The sequence below is a fragment of the Ursus americanus genome, chromosome 2, assembly GCF_024610735.1.
Source record: "Ursus americanus isolate L20-20 chromosome 2, mUrsAme1.1.p, whole genome shotgun sequence".
NCBI classification, from domain to species: Eukaryota; Metazoa; Chordata; class Mammalia; order Carnivora; family Ursidae; genus Ursus; species Ursus americanus.
In genome coordinates, this window is record NC_142128.1 from 24,198,307 (window position 1) to 24,213,447 (window position 15,141).

Consider the following 15,141-nt stretch of genomic DNA (forward strand, 5'->3'; position numbering starts at 1 on the left):
CTGTAACAACTATCTTTAGCTTAAAGTCCAATCTGTCTGATATGAGAATTGCTACCCCAGCTTTCTTTTGAGGTCCATTGGCATGAAAAATGGTTTTCCATCCCTTCACTTTCAGTCTAGATATATTTTTAGGTTCAAAATGAGTCTCTTACAGACAGAAAATGGATGGGTCATGTCTTTTTATCCAATCTGCAACCCTGTGGCATATTATGGGAGCATTTAGGCCATTCACATTGGAAGTGATTATTGAGAGATATAATTTTAATGATGTCATGTTACCTGTGAAGTCTTTGTTTCTATAGATTGTAAATTTCTTTTCTGTATCACTCTTGGGTCTTTTACTTTTATAGAACCCCCCTTAATATCTCATGTAGGGCTGGTTAGGTGGTTACGAATTCCTTCAGTTTCTGCCAATCCTGGAAGGTCCTTATCTCTCCATCAATTCTGAATGACAGCCTTGCTGGATAAAGGATCCTTGGCTGCATGTTCTTCTCAGTTAGAGCTTTGAAAATACCCTGCCAACCCTTCCTAGCCTGTGAGGTTTCTGTAGACAGGTCTGACATTATTCTGATATTTTTCCCTCTGTATGTAAGGATTTTCTTCCCCCTGGCCGCTTTCAAGACTGTATCCTTGGATCTAATATTTGCAAATTACACTATGATGTGACGTGGTGTAGGTCTGTTCTCATTGATCTTGGGAGGGGTCCTCTCTGCCTCTTGGACTCGAATGTTTGTTTCCTTTGCCAGATTAGGGAAGTTCTTAGCTACAATTTGTTCAAATATATCTTCTAGACCTCTCTCTTTCTCTACCCCCTTGGGGATGCTGATGATTCTGACATTGGAACATTTCATTGAGTCAGTAATCTCCCATAATCTACATTCTTGAGATTGGATTTTTTTGAGCAAAGTTTCTGTTTTAACTTTCTCTTCCACCATCCCATCCTCCAATTCACTAATTTCTCCTTCTGCCTCATTTACCCTGGCCGTCAGAGCATCTAGTTTAGATTGCATTTGATTCATAGCATTTTAAATTTCTGCCAGATTCGCTCTCATTTCTGCCCTTAGAGATTCTATATTCTCGTTAATATTTTTTTCAAGCCTACATATCATCCTGACCATTGTTACTCTGCACTCCATTTCTGACAATTTGGTTATATCCATATCCATCAGTTCTATGGCAGAGGCCACAGACTCATTATCTTTTCTTTGCTGGGGGGATTTCTCCTCCTCGTCATTCTGATGAGGAGAGGTTGCGGGGCTGCCCAGAGCCCAAATTATTGACCAGGACCCAGGCAGTGTGCACTTGTTTTATAGGGACCTTAGGGATGTGGGCTTCTTGATTTTTCAGCCTCCCTTCTGGGGGGAGGGGCCTGCCGCGCTGATACTCAGGCAACCCTTTTTGGGTAGAGTCGCTCTGTCCCCTGCAAGGGGGGATGAGGATGGGCACAATGTGAGCTGTTATTTCCGGGCTTTTTCTCTGGCGGCTTTTGCTGGCGGTTTTCTGTGCCTCTTCTGAGAGTCAGAGCAGCAGTGGCCGTATCCTAGCCTCTGTCTCAGAACAGAGACATCTCAGTCCGCTCTCCACTGAGCTCTCTTGGCCAGTTTAACTCTGTTTCTGTCAGTGCTGCTAAAAACCCTGCAGCATCCCGGGTTGTGCACTCCACAGCTGCTGTCCCAGCCCTCACTTCCAGGTCTGGCACGTCTCTGTCCTTTGTGCTTCTAACACCACCAGCCGTCCCCGGTTCCCGCTCATGCTCCCAAACTCCCTGTTTTAGTGTGGTTCGCGTGTGCTCCGGAGCACCGGTTTTCAGTCTGGTCGCACACACGCTCCCAAGCTCCTGGTATCAGTCCAGTTCCAGTGAGCACTCCGGAGGTCCGGTTTTCGGTTTGGACGTGCGCGTGCTCCCCAACTCCTGGTTTTAGTGCGGTTCCAGTGAGTGCTCCAGAGCTCTGGTTTTCAGTCTGGTGGCACACATATTCCCGGGCTCACAGTCTCAGTCTGCTATCTTGTGAGTGCACACCGCTCCCGTGAGTCCGGCTGCTCCACAGTGCAAGTGGCTACTGCTTCCCGGCACCCGAGCACATCGGCTCCCTCCCCCTTCTGTTTATCTTTCGATATCTGTGTGCGGATTCACGGCTCCCTGCTTCGTACCTCAGTATTCCGCGCTGGAGATGTTCATTTGTAGAGATCCAGATGTATCTTCCTGCATCTCAGGCTGATTCCGTGGATTTTCAGGATGGTCTGGTAGATATCAAGCTCGACTCAGGGGACCAGCTGAGAAAGGGGTCACCTACTCCTCCGCCACCTTTTCTCCTCCTTGCAGAAAGTGGTCGCTTTTCTGTTCATAGAGTTTCTGCTACTCTTTTCTTTGTTCTCCAGTTGCATTCATTGATATTCAGAATGGTTTGGTAGCTCTCTAGCTGAATTCCCGGGACCAGATGAACTTTAGGTTTCCTGCTCCTCCGCCATCTTGGAACCCTAATCTGGATTTACTCTTTATTTTTGTTTTATTTGTAGTCTACCATACTACATTCGTCAATGAAATTCGTGCATTTTACTCCTCTAATGTTATCAGTATAGTGCCACAGCTTTACTGCTCAATATGCCTTTTTTTTCCTTTGCTTGTGATTATACAGTTAATCTACTGCATTTCTTCTCTTAAATATTTACATAATAGCCAGTCACACATGCTAGGTCTCATCTGTACACAAACATTGAACCATCAGTCTGCGGCCTGAGAAAAGAATGCATGCTCTGCCTGTTGAGGGTTTATTGATATCACCCACCCAAGGCTTTTCTCACTTAGATTTTTAATCTTTGAAGAAAAGTTGATTTTGCTGGATGTGTATTGAGCACCCCAGTTTCAGTGTTGATTTCCAGCCAGTTGTACCCCGACCTATCCACTGTTGATTGATTACTTATGGAACACTGGATCCAGGGTCTTCGAGTGTGTCCCGCAAGAGTCAGGTGGCTGGTATCTCTCTTAGCAAAGGAGTTGCTTGAGTCATGTGGGAAATCCTCTATTCTGATTGGGAAAGTGTAAGATGGGGAGGAAGGCATAGAGGGTATACAAACCACAATAAACCTCCATCCTTTGTCAGATCCAGAATCTAGACCAGTTCCCAGGATGAACAGCAGCACCAGCCCTAAAAAGGACTCAGAGATGGCTACGGTAAACACTATGGGCATTTTCCGTTGTGTCCGTTTCTGGATGTTATTCCTGTGTGAACAGCACCTGGTCCTGGCCTTGTGGCTGTTGGGTGTGTCCTGTGATCTGTCTGAGGTTTTGCTCCCCTTTGAGAATGCCAAGTGTTCATGCAGGAGCTTACGGGCATCTCTGTTTCCAGATCATCACCTTAGACAGGGACTCCTGAAGCCCCAGGCCCTTAGAGTTGAAGGACAGGAGAGCATTCCCCTCTTCTATGTGTCGGTGTGTGTGTGTATGTGTGTGTGTGTGTGTGTGTGTGTGTGTAAATAACTCAAGGAGGGTGACACCTCACTCCACACTGAAGTTGGCCAGTCTGGCTGACTCCTTGCAGTTTGCTTTCCCGTGGGAGTGGTAGCATTGTTGGTTCGGGACAGGAGACTAACCTGGGAGAGTGTCTGCACTAATCCTCACTGGAAAATGGGAAAAGCCATCCCTGCCTCACACTTTGTGCCCCGTGCTCTGGGCAGTTCTGATGCTGGTAGAGAAGGTGAGTTGTGACCTCATGTGCATTCCATATGTGTGAGTAAAGATGCAACCCAGAATCCCTCCAGTTGTGCCCTGGGTGAGAGGACGGATAGCTCTGCCAGGCGCCCGGTGTGTAGTAGAAAACACCCCTGGAGCAGCAGCCACGAAGAGGGAATCCCGGTGACTCCCTGCAGGGCCCACACCTCACACACGTTTCAGTTGTGCTCCTGTGAGCGGATTCTGATGTGGTTTGGTGGCTGTGAGGCTAATAGCGTCTCTCCTGATCCATCCTGAGAGTGTCACACCAGCTCCTTAGACACGCTGGTTCACATCTGGGGATGTCGACTCGGCCGCTCAGTGGTTCTCGGCACCAGGGATGATGCATTTGCTCTGTGCCTGAGCCAAGGAGCATCTGAATGTCAGTGACGCAGACCCACGGAGCTGGGTCTCACTAACTCACCGGGATGGTGCTCTTCTCAGAAAGCACTTTTCCAAGTCCGCTGCAGGACTCCAGACATTTCTGTCTCCTCAGTGGAGTCTGAGGCCATGACAGCACTTGTGGAGAGTAGAAGACCCCTTTGTCAGGGAGAGAAGCATGGCAGGGTCAGGTGGGGGCTGGTAGGCTGCCAGTTGACCCTCGAATGACTGTGCTTCCATTGTGGATACTGGGCTTCCCATTGCCTCTCATTTTGTCTGTTCTCAATGTACAGAAGAAGATGCTGTGGTTGTCATGGCAGGTGAAGTGTGGTCCTGAACATAGATGCCGGCCCATCTGGCATAGACATTTTTATTAGTTTAGTATTAACTCTGTCAATACTTTGGGGCAGACTCCTTGCCTCTCTAGATTTGCAGGCATATATTACATGTGGTAACAGTAGTTTATCCCCACGGCATCTGTTCACTACAGGCTGTAGGTGGGACGCAGGAGACGGGTAACCTCTGGCACTGATGTTACTGTCTTGGAACTTGGTGGTGGGGAAGGTTTCAGGGAATGACACCTGTTTCTTTGGTTTTCAGCTTTCATTAGTGTTGCTACCTTTCTCTCTCATGTCAGCCTATGGTTTATTTTTTGTGTGTAGGTCTATATGGATGCACCGGGGCTTCATCATTTCCCAGGACCTCCCTGTGGGCCTTACCCCAAGGACCCTACCTTATTACCGTTCCTGTACTATGGGCCACATTCACCGCCTCCACCCTGCTGGCCTCATGGACCTCACCAACCACCTCCACTGCCCACATTTGGTAAGGTGATCTGAACAGTAGGACTTGGCCTGCAAAGCATATCCATCTTTCTCCACGAGGAAACTTTGGAGAAGATGTAGAGGTGGGGCCCTAGGGCTTTGCGTTGCAAGGGTTCACCTGGCTAAAGACATACCAAGATTCATTAGTTTCTACACTGTTACTACCCCGTGGGGCATGTCATTTTCTCATTTTGATCTGGGTAGCAGGTGTTTCTTGTAGAGAGAGACAGACATTTTACAGAAAGTCAGACATAACATTCTTCAGCCAGACCATTTCCAGCGACTACATTTTGGGCTGTTGAGGATTGAGGCACACCGCTCACTTCATTTGTAGCCGGTTTTCCCAGAGCAGCCTACTGCTATTTCCTTAGCTATGAAAACACCTGAAGCAAGGTGGGGGGACAGTGGTCCCTTCCTCGAGGGGGAGGGGCAGGTGTCCCCCTTGTCGTCAGGGGTCACCAGAGACATGTGGGAATGCTCTGTGTCTGAGAAGGGACCCAAAAGTGGGAGAGGGTGGGACATGGTGGGGGTAAGTTTGGAGGGTTGGTTGAATTCCGCACAGTCAATGCCGGTCTGAATCCACTTCCATGCGTTCTAGGGCTTTGGTCTGATGCTGAAGCTGGTGGGGCTCCCATGAGGAACAATGGCACCAAGCCCAATAGAGACCCGGGGATGGGCAAGGTAATTACTGTGGCCTTTTCCAGTTGTTCCAGAAACTTTTCCCTTTCTGAGCAGCACCCTGTCCTGGCCTTGTGTCTGTTGGGTGGATCCTCTAGTTTGTCTGTGGCGTTGTTCACCTCTCAAAATACAGGCAGTTCACGCAGGGACTGACAGGCTTCTCCGTTACAGATCATCACCTTCAGGGGCCCCTCCTGAAGCCACAGGTGGTTAGAGGTGAAGAATGGCAGGGTGCTCACCGTGTGTGCATGTGTGTGTATGTGTGTGTGCATGTGCATGTGTGTGCATGTGCATGTGTGTGCACACGTGTGTGTGTGTGCTCCCCTGCCCGCCTACAATGCATGTGGGGGGAAATAACTCAAGGAGGATGACGCCTCACTACACACTGAAGTCTCTGGCCAGCCTGACTCCCATTAGGGTACGTTCAGGTGCGATTGGTGTTGTGTTCATGTTAGGGTTAGATGACTAACCTGTGACAAGGTCTGTGGTCATCCTCATGACTGGAAACTAGGGGAAACTCTCTCTCCATTTTATATTCTCTGCTTTGCCATTTGGAATGTTCTTAGATTGGGCAAGTTTCATAAGTCATCCCTGTTTTACTTCTGCTGGTAAACATGCTGTACAGAATCCCTCTTCTTGGGGGGTTGGAAAAAGATGGCGAAGGAATAGGGGACCTTTTTTCAGCTGGTCTCCTGAATTGAGCTGGACATCTACCAGATCATCCTGAACACCCATGAAATCAGCCCGAGACATAGGAAGATACATCTGGATCTTTACAAACGAACATCTCCAGCACTGAGTATTGAGGTACGAAGCGGGGAGCCATGAATCTGTGCACAGATATCGGAAGATAAATGGAAGGGGGAGGGAGCCACTCCACTCGGGCACCGGGAATTAGTAGCCACCTGCACTGGTGAGCAGGCTGGACTCGTGGACTGGCACCCACAGGAAAGCAGACTGAGACCGTGAGCCTGGGAACGCGTGCACGACCAGACTGAAAACCAGAGCTCCAGAGTGCATACTCGAACTCGATGAAACCAGGAGCTTGAACTCGATGAAACCGGGAGCTCGGGAGCGCATGCACACAACCAGACTGAAAACTGGCGCTCTGGAGTGCACGAGAACCACACTGAAAAGGAAACTCGGGAGTGCGCTTGGGAACAGGGGTGGTGGCTGGCAGTGTTAAAAGCACAAAGGACAGAGATGGGTCAGCCCTGGAACCGAGGGCTGGGAGAGTGGCTGTGGGGCGCACAACCTGGGATGCTGCGGGGGTTTTTAGCAGCACCGACAGAAACAGAATTAAAGTGGCCAGGAGAGCTCAGTGGAGGGCAGACTGTGATCTCTCTGTTCTGAGACAGAGGCTAGGATACGGCCACTGCTGCTCTGACTCTCAGAAGAGTCACAGAAAACCACCAGGGAAAGCCACCAGAAAATAAAAGTCCAGAAATACCGGTTCACATTGTGCCCATCTCCATCCCCCCTCACAGGGGACAGAGTGACTCTACCCAAAAAGGGTTGCCTGAATATCAGTGCGGCAGGCTCCTCCCCCCTGAAGGCAGGCTGAAAAATCAAGAAGCCCACATCCCTAAGGTCCCTATAAAACAAGTGCACACTGTCTGGGTCCTAGTCAATAATTTGGGTTCTGTACATCCCTGCAACCTTTCCTCATCAGAATGACGAGGAAGAGAAATCCCCCCAGCAAAGAAAAGATAATGAGTCTGTGGCCTCTGCCATAGAACTGATGGATATGGATATAACCAAATTGTCAGAAATGGAGTGCAGAGTAACAATGGTCAAGATGATGTGTAGGCTTGAAAAAAAATTAACGAAAATATTAACAAGAAATATAGAATCTCTAAGGGTGGAAATGAGAGCGAATCTGGCAGAAATTAAAAATGCTATGAATCAAATGCAGTCTAAACTAGATGCTCTGATGGCCAGGGTAAATGAGGCAGAAGAACGAATTAGTGAATTAGAAGATGGGATGGTGGAAGAGAAGGAAAAAATGGAAACCTGGCTCAAAAAAAATCCAATCTCAAGAATGTAAGTTACAGATTACTGACTTGATGAAATGTTCCAATGTCAGAATCATCAGCATCCCTGCGGGGGTGAAGAAAGAGAGAGGTCTAGAAGAGATATTTGAACAGATTGTAGCTGAAAACTTCCCTAATCTGGCAAAGGAAACAAACATTCGAGTCCAAGAGGCAGAGAGGACCCCTCCCAAGATCAATGAGAACAGAGCTACACCACGTCACATCATAGTGTAATTTGCAAATATTAGATTCAAGGATACAGTCTTGAAAGCGGCCAGGGAGAAGAAAATCCTTACGTACAGAGGGAGGATCATCAGAATAATGTCAGACCTGTCTACTGAAACCTGGCAGGCCATTAAAGGTTGGCAAGGTATTTCAGAGCTCTAACTGAGAAGAACATGCAGCCAAGGACCCTTTATCCAGCAAGGCTGTCATTCAGAATTGATGGAGAGAAAAAGACCTTCCAAGACTGGCAGAAACTGAAAGACCAGCCCTACAAGAAATATTCAGGGAGGTTCTATAAAAGAAAAAAGACCCCAAGAGTGATACAGGAAAGAAATTTACAATCTATCGATACAAAGATTTCACAGACAACATGACATCATTAAAATCATATCTCTCAGTAGTCACTCTCAATGTGAACGGCCTAAATGCTCCCATAAAATGCCACAGGGTTACAGATTGGATGGAAAGACATGACCCATCTGTTTGCTGTCTGCAGGAGACTCATTTTGAACCTAGAGATACATCCAGACTGAAAGTGAAGGGATGGAAAACCATTTTTCATGCCAGTGGACCTCAGAGGAAAGCTGGAGTGGCAATTCTCTTATCAGACGGACTGGATTTTAAACTAAGGACTGTAGTTGGAGATGCAGAGGGACACTGTATTATTCTTGAAGGATGTATCCAACAAGTGGATATGACGACTGTGGGTGTCTATGCCCCCAACAGGGGAGCAGCTAGATACACAAGCCAACTCTTAACCAGAATAAAGAGACATATAGATAATAATACGTTAATACTAGGGGACCTCAACACTCTGCCCTCAGCAATAGAGAGATCACCTAAGCAGAAAATCAACAAAGAAACAAGAGCTTTGAATGATATACTGGACTTTCATAGATAAATACAGAACACTACACCCCAGAACAACAGAATACTCATTCTTTTCGAATGCACATAGAACTTTCTCCAGAATAGACCATATACTGGGTCCCAAAACAGGTCTCAACCAAAAGCAACAGACTGAGATTATTCCCTGCATATTCTCAGACCACATGCTTTGAAACTGGAACTCAATCACAAGGAAAAATTTGGAAGAAACTCAAACACTTGGAAACTAAGAACCATCCTGCTCAAGAATGATTGGGTAAACCAGGGAATTAAGAAGGAAGATTAAACAATTTTTGGAAACCAATGAAAATGAAAACACATTGGTCCAAAACCTATGGGACACTGCAAAGGCAGTCCTAAGGGGAAAATACAGAGCCATCCAAGCCTCACTCAAAAGAAGAGTAAAATCTAGAATGCAGTTTTTATATTCTCACCTCAAGAAGCTGGAGCTGGAACAGAAGAACAGGCCTAACCCACCCACCAGAAGGCACGTGATCAAGATTAGAGCAGAGATCAGTGAATTAGAAACCAGGAGCACAGTCGAGCAGATCAACAGAAATAGAAGCTGGTTCTTTGAAAGAATAAATAAAGTAGATAAGCTACTGGCAAGACTTATTCAAAAGAATAGAGAAAGGACCCAAATTAATAAAATTAGGAATGAAAGGGGAGAGATAACGACCAACACCAATGAAATAGGAAGGATCATTAGAAACTTTTATCAACAGCTTTATGCCAATAAATTAAACAACCTGGAAGAAATGGATGCCTTCCTGGAAACCTATAAACTACCAAGACTGAAACAGGAAGAAATTGATTATTTAAACAGACCAATTAATTATGAAGAGATTGAAGCAGTGATCAAAAACCTCCCCAAAAACAAGAGTCCAGGGCCAGACAGATTCCCCAGGGAATTCTGCCAAACATTCAAAGAAGAAATAATACCTATTCTCCTGAAGCTGTTTCAAAAAATAGAAACAGAAGGAAAACTACCAAACTCATTCTATGAGCCCAGTATTACCTTGATCCCCAAACCAGGCAAAGACCCCATCAAAAAGAATTACAGACCGATATCCCTAATGAATATGGACGCCAAAATTCTCAACAAGATTGTAGCTAATAGGATCCAAGAGTACATTAAAAGGATTATCCATCATGACCAAGTGGGATTAATCCCAGGGATGCAAGGGTGGTTCAACATTCGCAAATCGATCAGTGTGATAGATCATATCAACAAGAAAAGAGTCAAGAACCATATGATCCTCTCAATTGATGCAGAAAAAGCTTTTGACAAAATACAGCATCCTTTCCTGATTAAAACCCTTCAGAGTGTAGGGATAGAGGGTACATTCCTCAATTTCATAAAAACCATCTATGGAAAGCCTACAGCGAATATCATTCTCAGTGGGGAAAAGCTGGAAGCCTTTCCCTTAAGATCAGGAACATGACAAGGATGCCCACTCTCGCCATTATTATTCAGCATAGTACTAGAAGTCGTTGCAACAGCAATCACACAACAAAAAAGGATAAAAGGTATTCAAATCGGGTAAGAAGTCAAACTGCCTCTTTTCGCAGATGACATAATACTCTATATGGAAACCCAAAAGACTCCACCCCCAAACTACTAGAACTTATAGAGCAATTCAATAATGTGGCAGGATACAAAATCAATGCTCAGAAATCAGTTGCATTTCTATACATGAACAATGAGACTGAAGAAAGAGAAATTAGGGAATCCATTCCATTTACAATAGCACCAAAAATCATATGTTATCTTGGAATTAACTTAACCAGAGACGTAAAGGAACTATATTCTAGAAATTACAGATCAGTCTTGAAAGTCATTGAAGAAGACACAAAAAAATGGAAAAATATTCCATGCTCATGGATTGGAAGAATAAACATAGTTAAAATGTCTATGCTACCCAGAGCAATCTACACTTTCAATGCCACCCCGATCAAAATACCAATGACATTTTTTAAAGAACTGGAACAAACAGCCCTTAAATTTGTGTGGTACCAGAAAAGGCCCTGAATAGCCAAGGAATTGTTGAAAAAGAAAATCAAAGCTGGGGGAATCATGTTGCCGGATTTCAAGCTATACTACAAAGCTGTGATCACAAGGACAGCATGGTACTGGCACAAAAACAGACACATAGACCAATGGATTAGAATAGAGAACCCAGAAATGGACCCTTGGCTCTTTGGGCAACTAATTTTTGACAAAGCAGGAAAAAACATCCAGTGGAAAAAAGACAGTCTCTTCAATAAATGGTGCTGGGAAAATTGGACGGCTATATACAAAAGAATGAAACTCCACCACTCTCTCACACCATACACAAAGATAAACTCCAAATGGATGAAAGACCTTGATTTGAGACACAAATCCATCAAAATCCTAGAGGAGTGCATAGGCAGCAACCTCTTTGACATCAGACACAGAACTTTTTTCATGACACATCTCCAAAGGCAAGAGAAACAAAAGAAAAAATGAACTCGTGGGACTTCTTCAAGATAAAAAGCTTCTGCACAGCCAAGGAAACAGTCAGAAAAACTAAGAGGCAGCCCACGGAGTGGAAGAAGATATTTGCAAATGACACTACAGATAAAAGACTGGTATCCAAGATCTACAAAGAACTTCTCAAACTCAATACATGAGAAACAAATAATCAAATCAAAAAATGGTCAGAAGATATTAACAGACGCTTTTCCAATGAAGACATACAAAAGGCTACCAGACACATGAAAAAATGTTCAAAATCATTAGCCTTCAGGGAAATTCAAACCAAACCACACTGAGATACCACCTTACGCCAGTTAGAATGGCAAAAATTGACAAGACAAGAAACAGCAAATGTTGGAGAGGATGTGGAGAAAGGGGAACCTTCTTACACACTTGGTGGGAATGCAGGTTGGTACAGCCACTTTGGAAAACAGTGTGGAGGTCCCTTAAAAAGTTAAAAATTGAGCTACCCTATGATCCAGCAATTGCACTACCCCAAAGATACAGACGTAGTAAAGAGAAGGGCCATATGCACCACAATGTTTATAGCAGCATTGTCCACAATAGGTAAATCATGGAAGGAGCCGAGATGCCCTTCAACAGATGACTGGATTAAGATATGGTCCATATATACAATGGAATATTACTTAGGTATCAGAAACAATGATTACCCAACATTTACAACAACATGGACAGGACTGGAGGAGATTATGCTAAGTGAAATAAGTCAAGCAGAGAAAGACAATTATCATATGGTTTCACTCATTTATGGAACATAAGAAATAGCGGGGAGATCGGTAGGAGAAGGAAGGAACGAATGAAGCGGGAGGTAAACAGAAGGGGGAATGAACCATGAGAGATGATAGACTCTGGAAAACAAACTGAGGGCTTCAGAGGGGAGGGAGGTGAGGGATTGGGATAGGCTGACCTGGGTATTGAGGAGGGCACATGTTGCATGGAGCACTGGGTGTTATACGCAAACAATAAGTCATGGAACACTGCATCAAAAACTAAGGATGTAGTATATGGTGACTAACAAAACATAATAAAAAATTATTTAAAAAAAAAGAATCCCTCTACTTATACCCTTCTACAACTATTTTGAATAATCAAACCTGTCGGTGTCCTGTTGCAAATGCACTCTGACACACGTTCTGAAGGGGGTATGTTATGACCACTGCCCCACAAGCCCTTCAGTTGGGCTTCTAGGAGCAGGTCGTTTGGTCCTAAGTCACAGTGAGAGCAGGATTCTTCTCTCATCACATGTTCTGGAGTTTTCCATTGGAAAGCGTATACATTTTTGTGAATTCTCTTATTTATACTTCCCATCTTAATTTCCTGTTGAACAAAATTACCCTGGAACTCAGTGTGCTGAAATGTCTGAGTTATTGTGTGTTAAGATAAGCACAGCTGCTGAGTGTATATAAAGGTTATTGGTATCATGTGTCTTTTAGAAAACACTTTTCCAATTCCCCTGTCAGATCACAGGCCCCTAATTCCTCAAGCGTCTTTGTGGCCATGGACAGAAACTGCAGAGAGCAAAAGACGCCTTTGTCAGGAAGTGAGGCAGCGTGGGGACAGTCACGGGCTTGTAGGCAAAGGATTCACCTCGAGTGGCTCGGATTCCTGAGAAGAAAGGGCAGTTTCATCACATTCTCTCTCTTGTTAACAAACCAAAATATTCTGTGTGGTTGAGGAGGAAAGATGAAGTGTTGTCCAGGATCCCGATGCCTCCGTGTCTGGAGTGTCCTGCCTTCACTAGTTTGCCATGCTCCTTTTTCATCTTTGAAGATGCTACTTCTTGCTAGTGACCATTGGCAGACATGGTTAGTGATGTTTGGTGACAGTAGGTTATTCCTGTAATATCCATTCCCCTCTCCCCCCTTGTTATAGTTGGCAGCAGTGGGGAGGGGTCAAGTTCTCTAGCACGGATGCGGCTCTGCTGGAACGTGGTATTGGAGAAGGAGGCAGATGCTGAGAGCTCTTTCTTTGGGTTTCATCTCTTGGTGTTACAACTTCTGTCTGTCTCACCAAACTATTTTCCTGTCTGTCTGCAGGTGGGTCCAGATGTGAGAGGGTTTCCTCGGCCCACCTGCATGCCCTCCCATATGGACCAAACTTTACCAGGCTTCATTGGCTGTGGGCCACCTCAGCCTCCTCCACCTTGGTCGACATGCGGGCCTCCCCCGCCCCTCGTTCCTCCACCATGTGGTAAGATGATCTGGATTGCATGATGTGAGTTGTAGCGCGTATTCATCGTGTAACTACTTGTGTCAGTGGAGAAGATGTAGAGGAGGTACCACGAGGCTTTCCAATGCAAGGGTCAACCTGAGTGAGGACACAGGAACATTCCTCAACTTTCTGTGGACATCCATTTCGTGGACTGTCTCGTTTCACCATACAGAACTGGGCAGCAGGGGTCTGCCATTGAGAAGAAGTGTGACATTGTGCAATAGACAGACATAAAAGCATTGCCCAGGTGCACTGCACAGACATGATGTTTTGGGCTCTGGGCTTAATGGATCACAGTCTTCACATCACTTGCACGTGTGGAGGCCCCAGTTGTCCAGCATTATTGATTAGTTATGAAATCATCTCTACTGTGCGGAGTGGTCATATCCCCAAGAGTGAGGGACTGGTTTCTCCTTTGTCCACAGAGGTCAGCGGAGACCTGTGAGAAACGCTCTGCATCTGGAAGGGACCTGAGAGTGGGAGAGTGGAACAGGCTGGGGCAGGTGTAGAGGCTTGGCTTGAATCCTGTGTGGTCAACACCCATCTGAATCCACCTCTGTCTCTTCTAGGGCTTTGGTCCCATTCAGACGCCTGTGGCGCTCAAGGGGACAACAGCGGCATGCCGCCCAAGGAGGTAAATACAGTGGCTGTTTCCAGTTGTAACCATTTCTGGAATCCTGTTCCTGTCTGGGCAGCACCGTGTGTGGCCTTGTATCCGTTAGGTATATCTTGGGATCTGTGTGGTGCCATTTACCATTTAAAATGCCAAGTCTTCATGCCGGAGCCTACAGGCTTCTGTGTTTCCAGATCATCACCTTAGGGATGTGTGGATGGAACAAATGCAGAGTTTGTGCTGATGTCTTGACATTGCAAGGGAAACCCAGCTGGGGACACTGTAACATCCTGAAGTTCTCACGTCATACATGCATTGTGCTTAACTATTTCCATATATTGAGCAGTGGGTTAGGTGCCATTGGTGTGAAGGAAGTGTCTCTATTGCACAATGGCAGACATGTGTTTCTTACTGTTGTGCATGTCCAGAGTCCACATTCGTTGTTCCTGGAGGGATGAAACACCTCTCACTTCATGTGCAGTGTGTTGAGTTTGAGCTGACATTTCATTAGTTACATAAACCACTGAGGAAGGTCTCTGGTCCCTTGATTTATCATTAGGGTTGGGGTCTGCCCCTTCCTCTGCAGCCTGTGGATACTTGGGGGAAGCCCTCTTGTCGGCTCAGGGAGGTGAGAATGAGAGACAGTGGCAGATGCTGGAGGCAGGTGTGGAGGTTTTGTGGGAATGTGGCTCAGTCACTTCCTATGGGCTCGTCCTCTGTCTTTTCTGTGGCGTGGGTCAGAGACAGACGCTGGTGCGTCCCCCATAAGGAATAGCAGTCCTTCATGCAGGCGTCTCATGTCATGGGGGAGTGAATGTTGCTGAGGAGGTGATCACTTTCTCCAAGTTGCTCAGGAGATCCATTTGATGGACTTCATCTTTCACTCCTACTGAGGTGGTTGGCAGGTCCCTTTGCGGTGAAGGAGAGCCTCTCTTCTCCGAGAGCTCAGCACAGCAGGTGTGCGCAGGGACGCTGTACAGAGACCATATCCTGCGCTCTGGAAGGGATGAGGTCTAGTCTTAACATTAGGAATTTAGGGTGTCTAAGAGAAGGGAGGG

The 15,141-nt window shown here is 45.9% G+C and overlaps 1 protein-coding gene across 1 annotated transcript in view; it reads left to right on the forward strand.

Annotated features, from left to right (window-relative positions):
- The window catches only part of LOC148110514 (uncharacterized), a 147,625-nt gene that overhangs the window by 73,178 nt on the left and 59,306 nt on the right, over positions 1-15,141 (forward strand). The window contains exons 11-15 of the mRNA XM_087869951.1: positions 3,102-3,172; positions 4,753-4,915; positions 5,513-5,595; positions 13,296-13,449; positions 14,040-14,104. Coding sequence (XP_087726077.1) covers positions 3,102-3,172; positions 4,753-4,915; positions 5,513-5,595; positions 13,296-13,449; positions 14,040-14,104 — 536 coding nt within the window. The remainder of the gene's footprint in view (positions 1-3,101; positions 3,173-4,752; positions 4,916-5,512; positions 5,596-13,295; positions 13,450-14,039; positions 14,105-15,141) is intronic.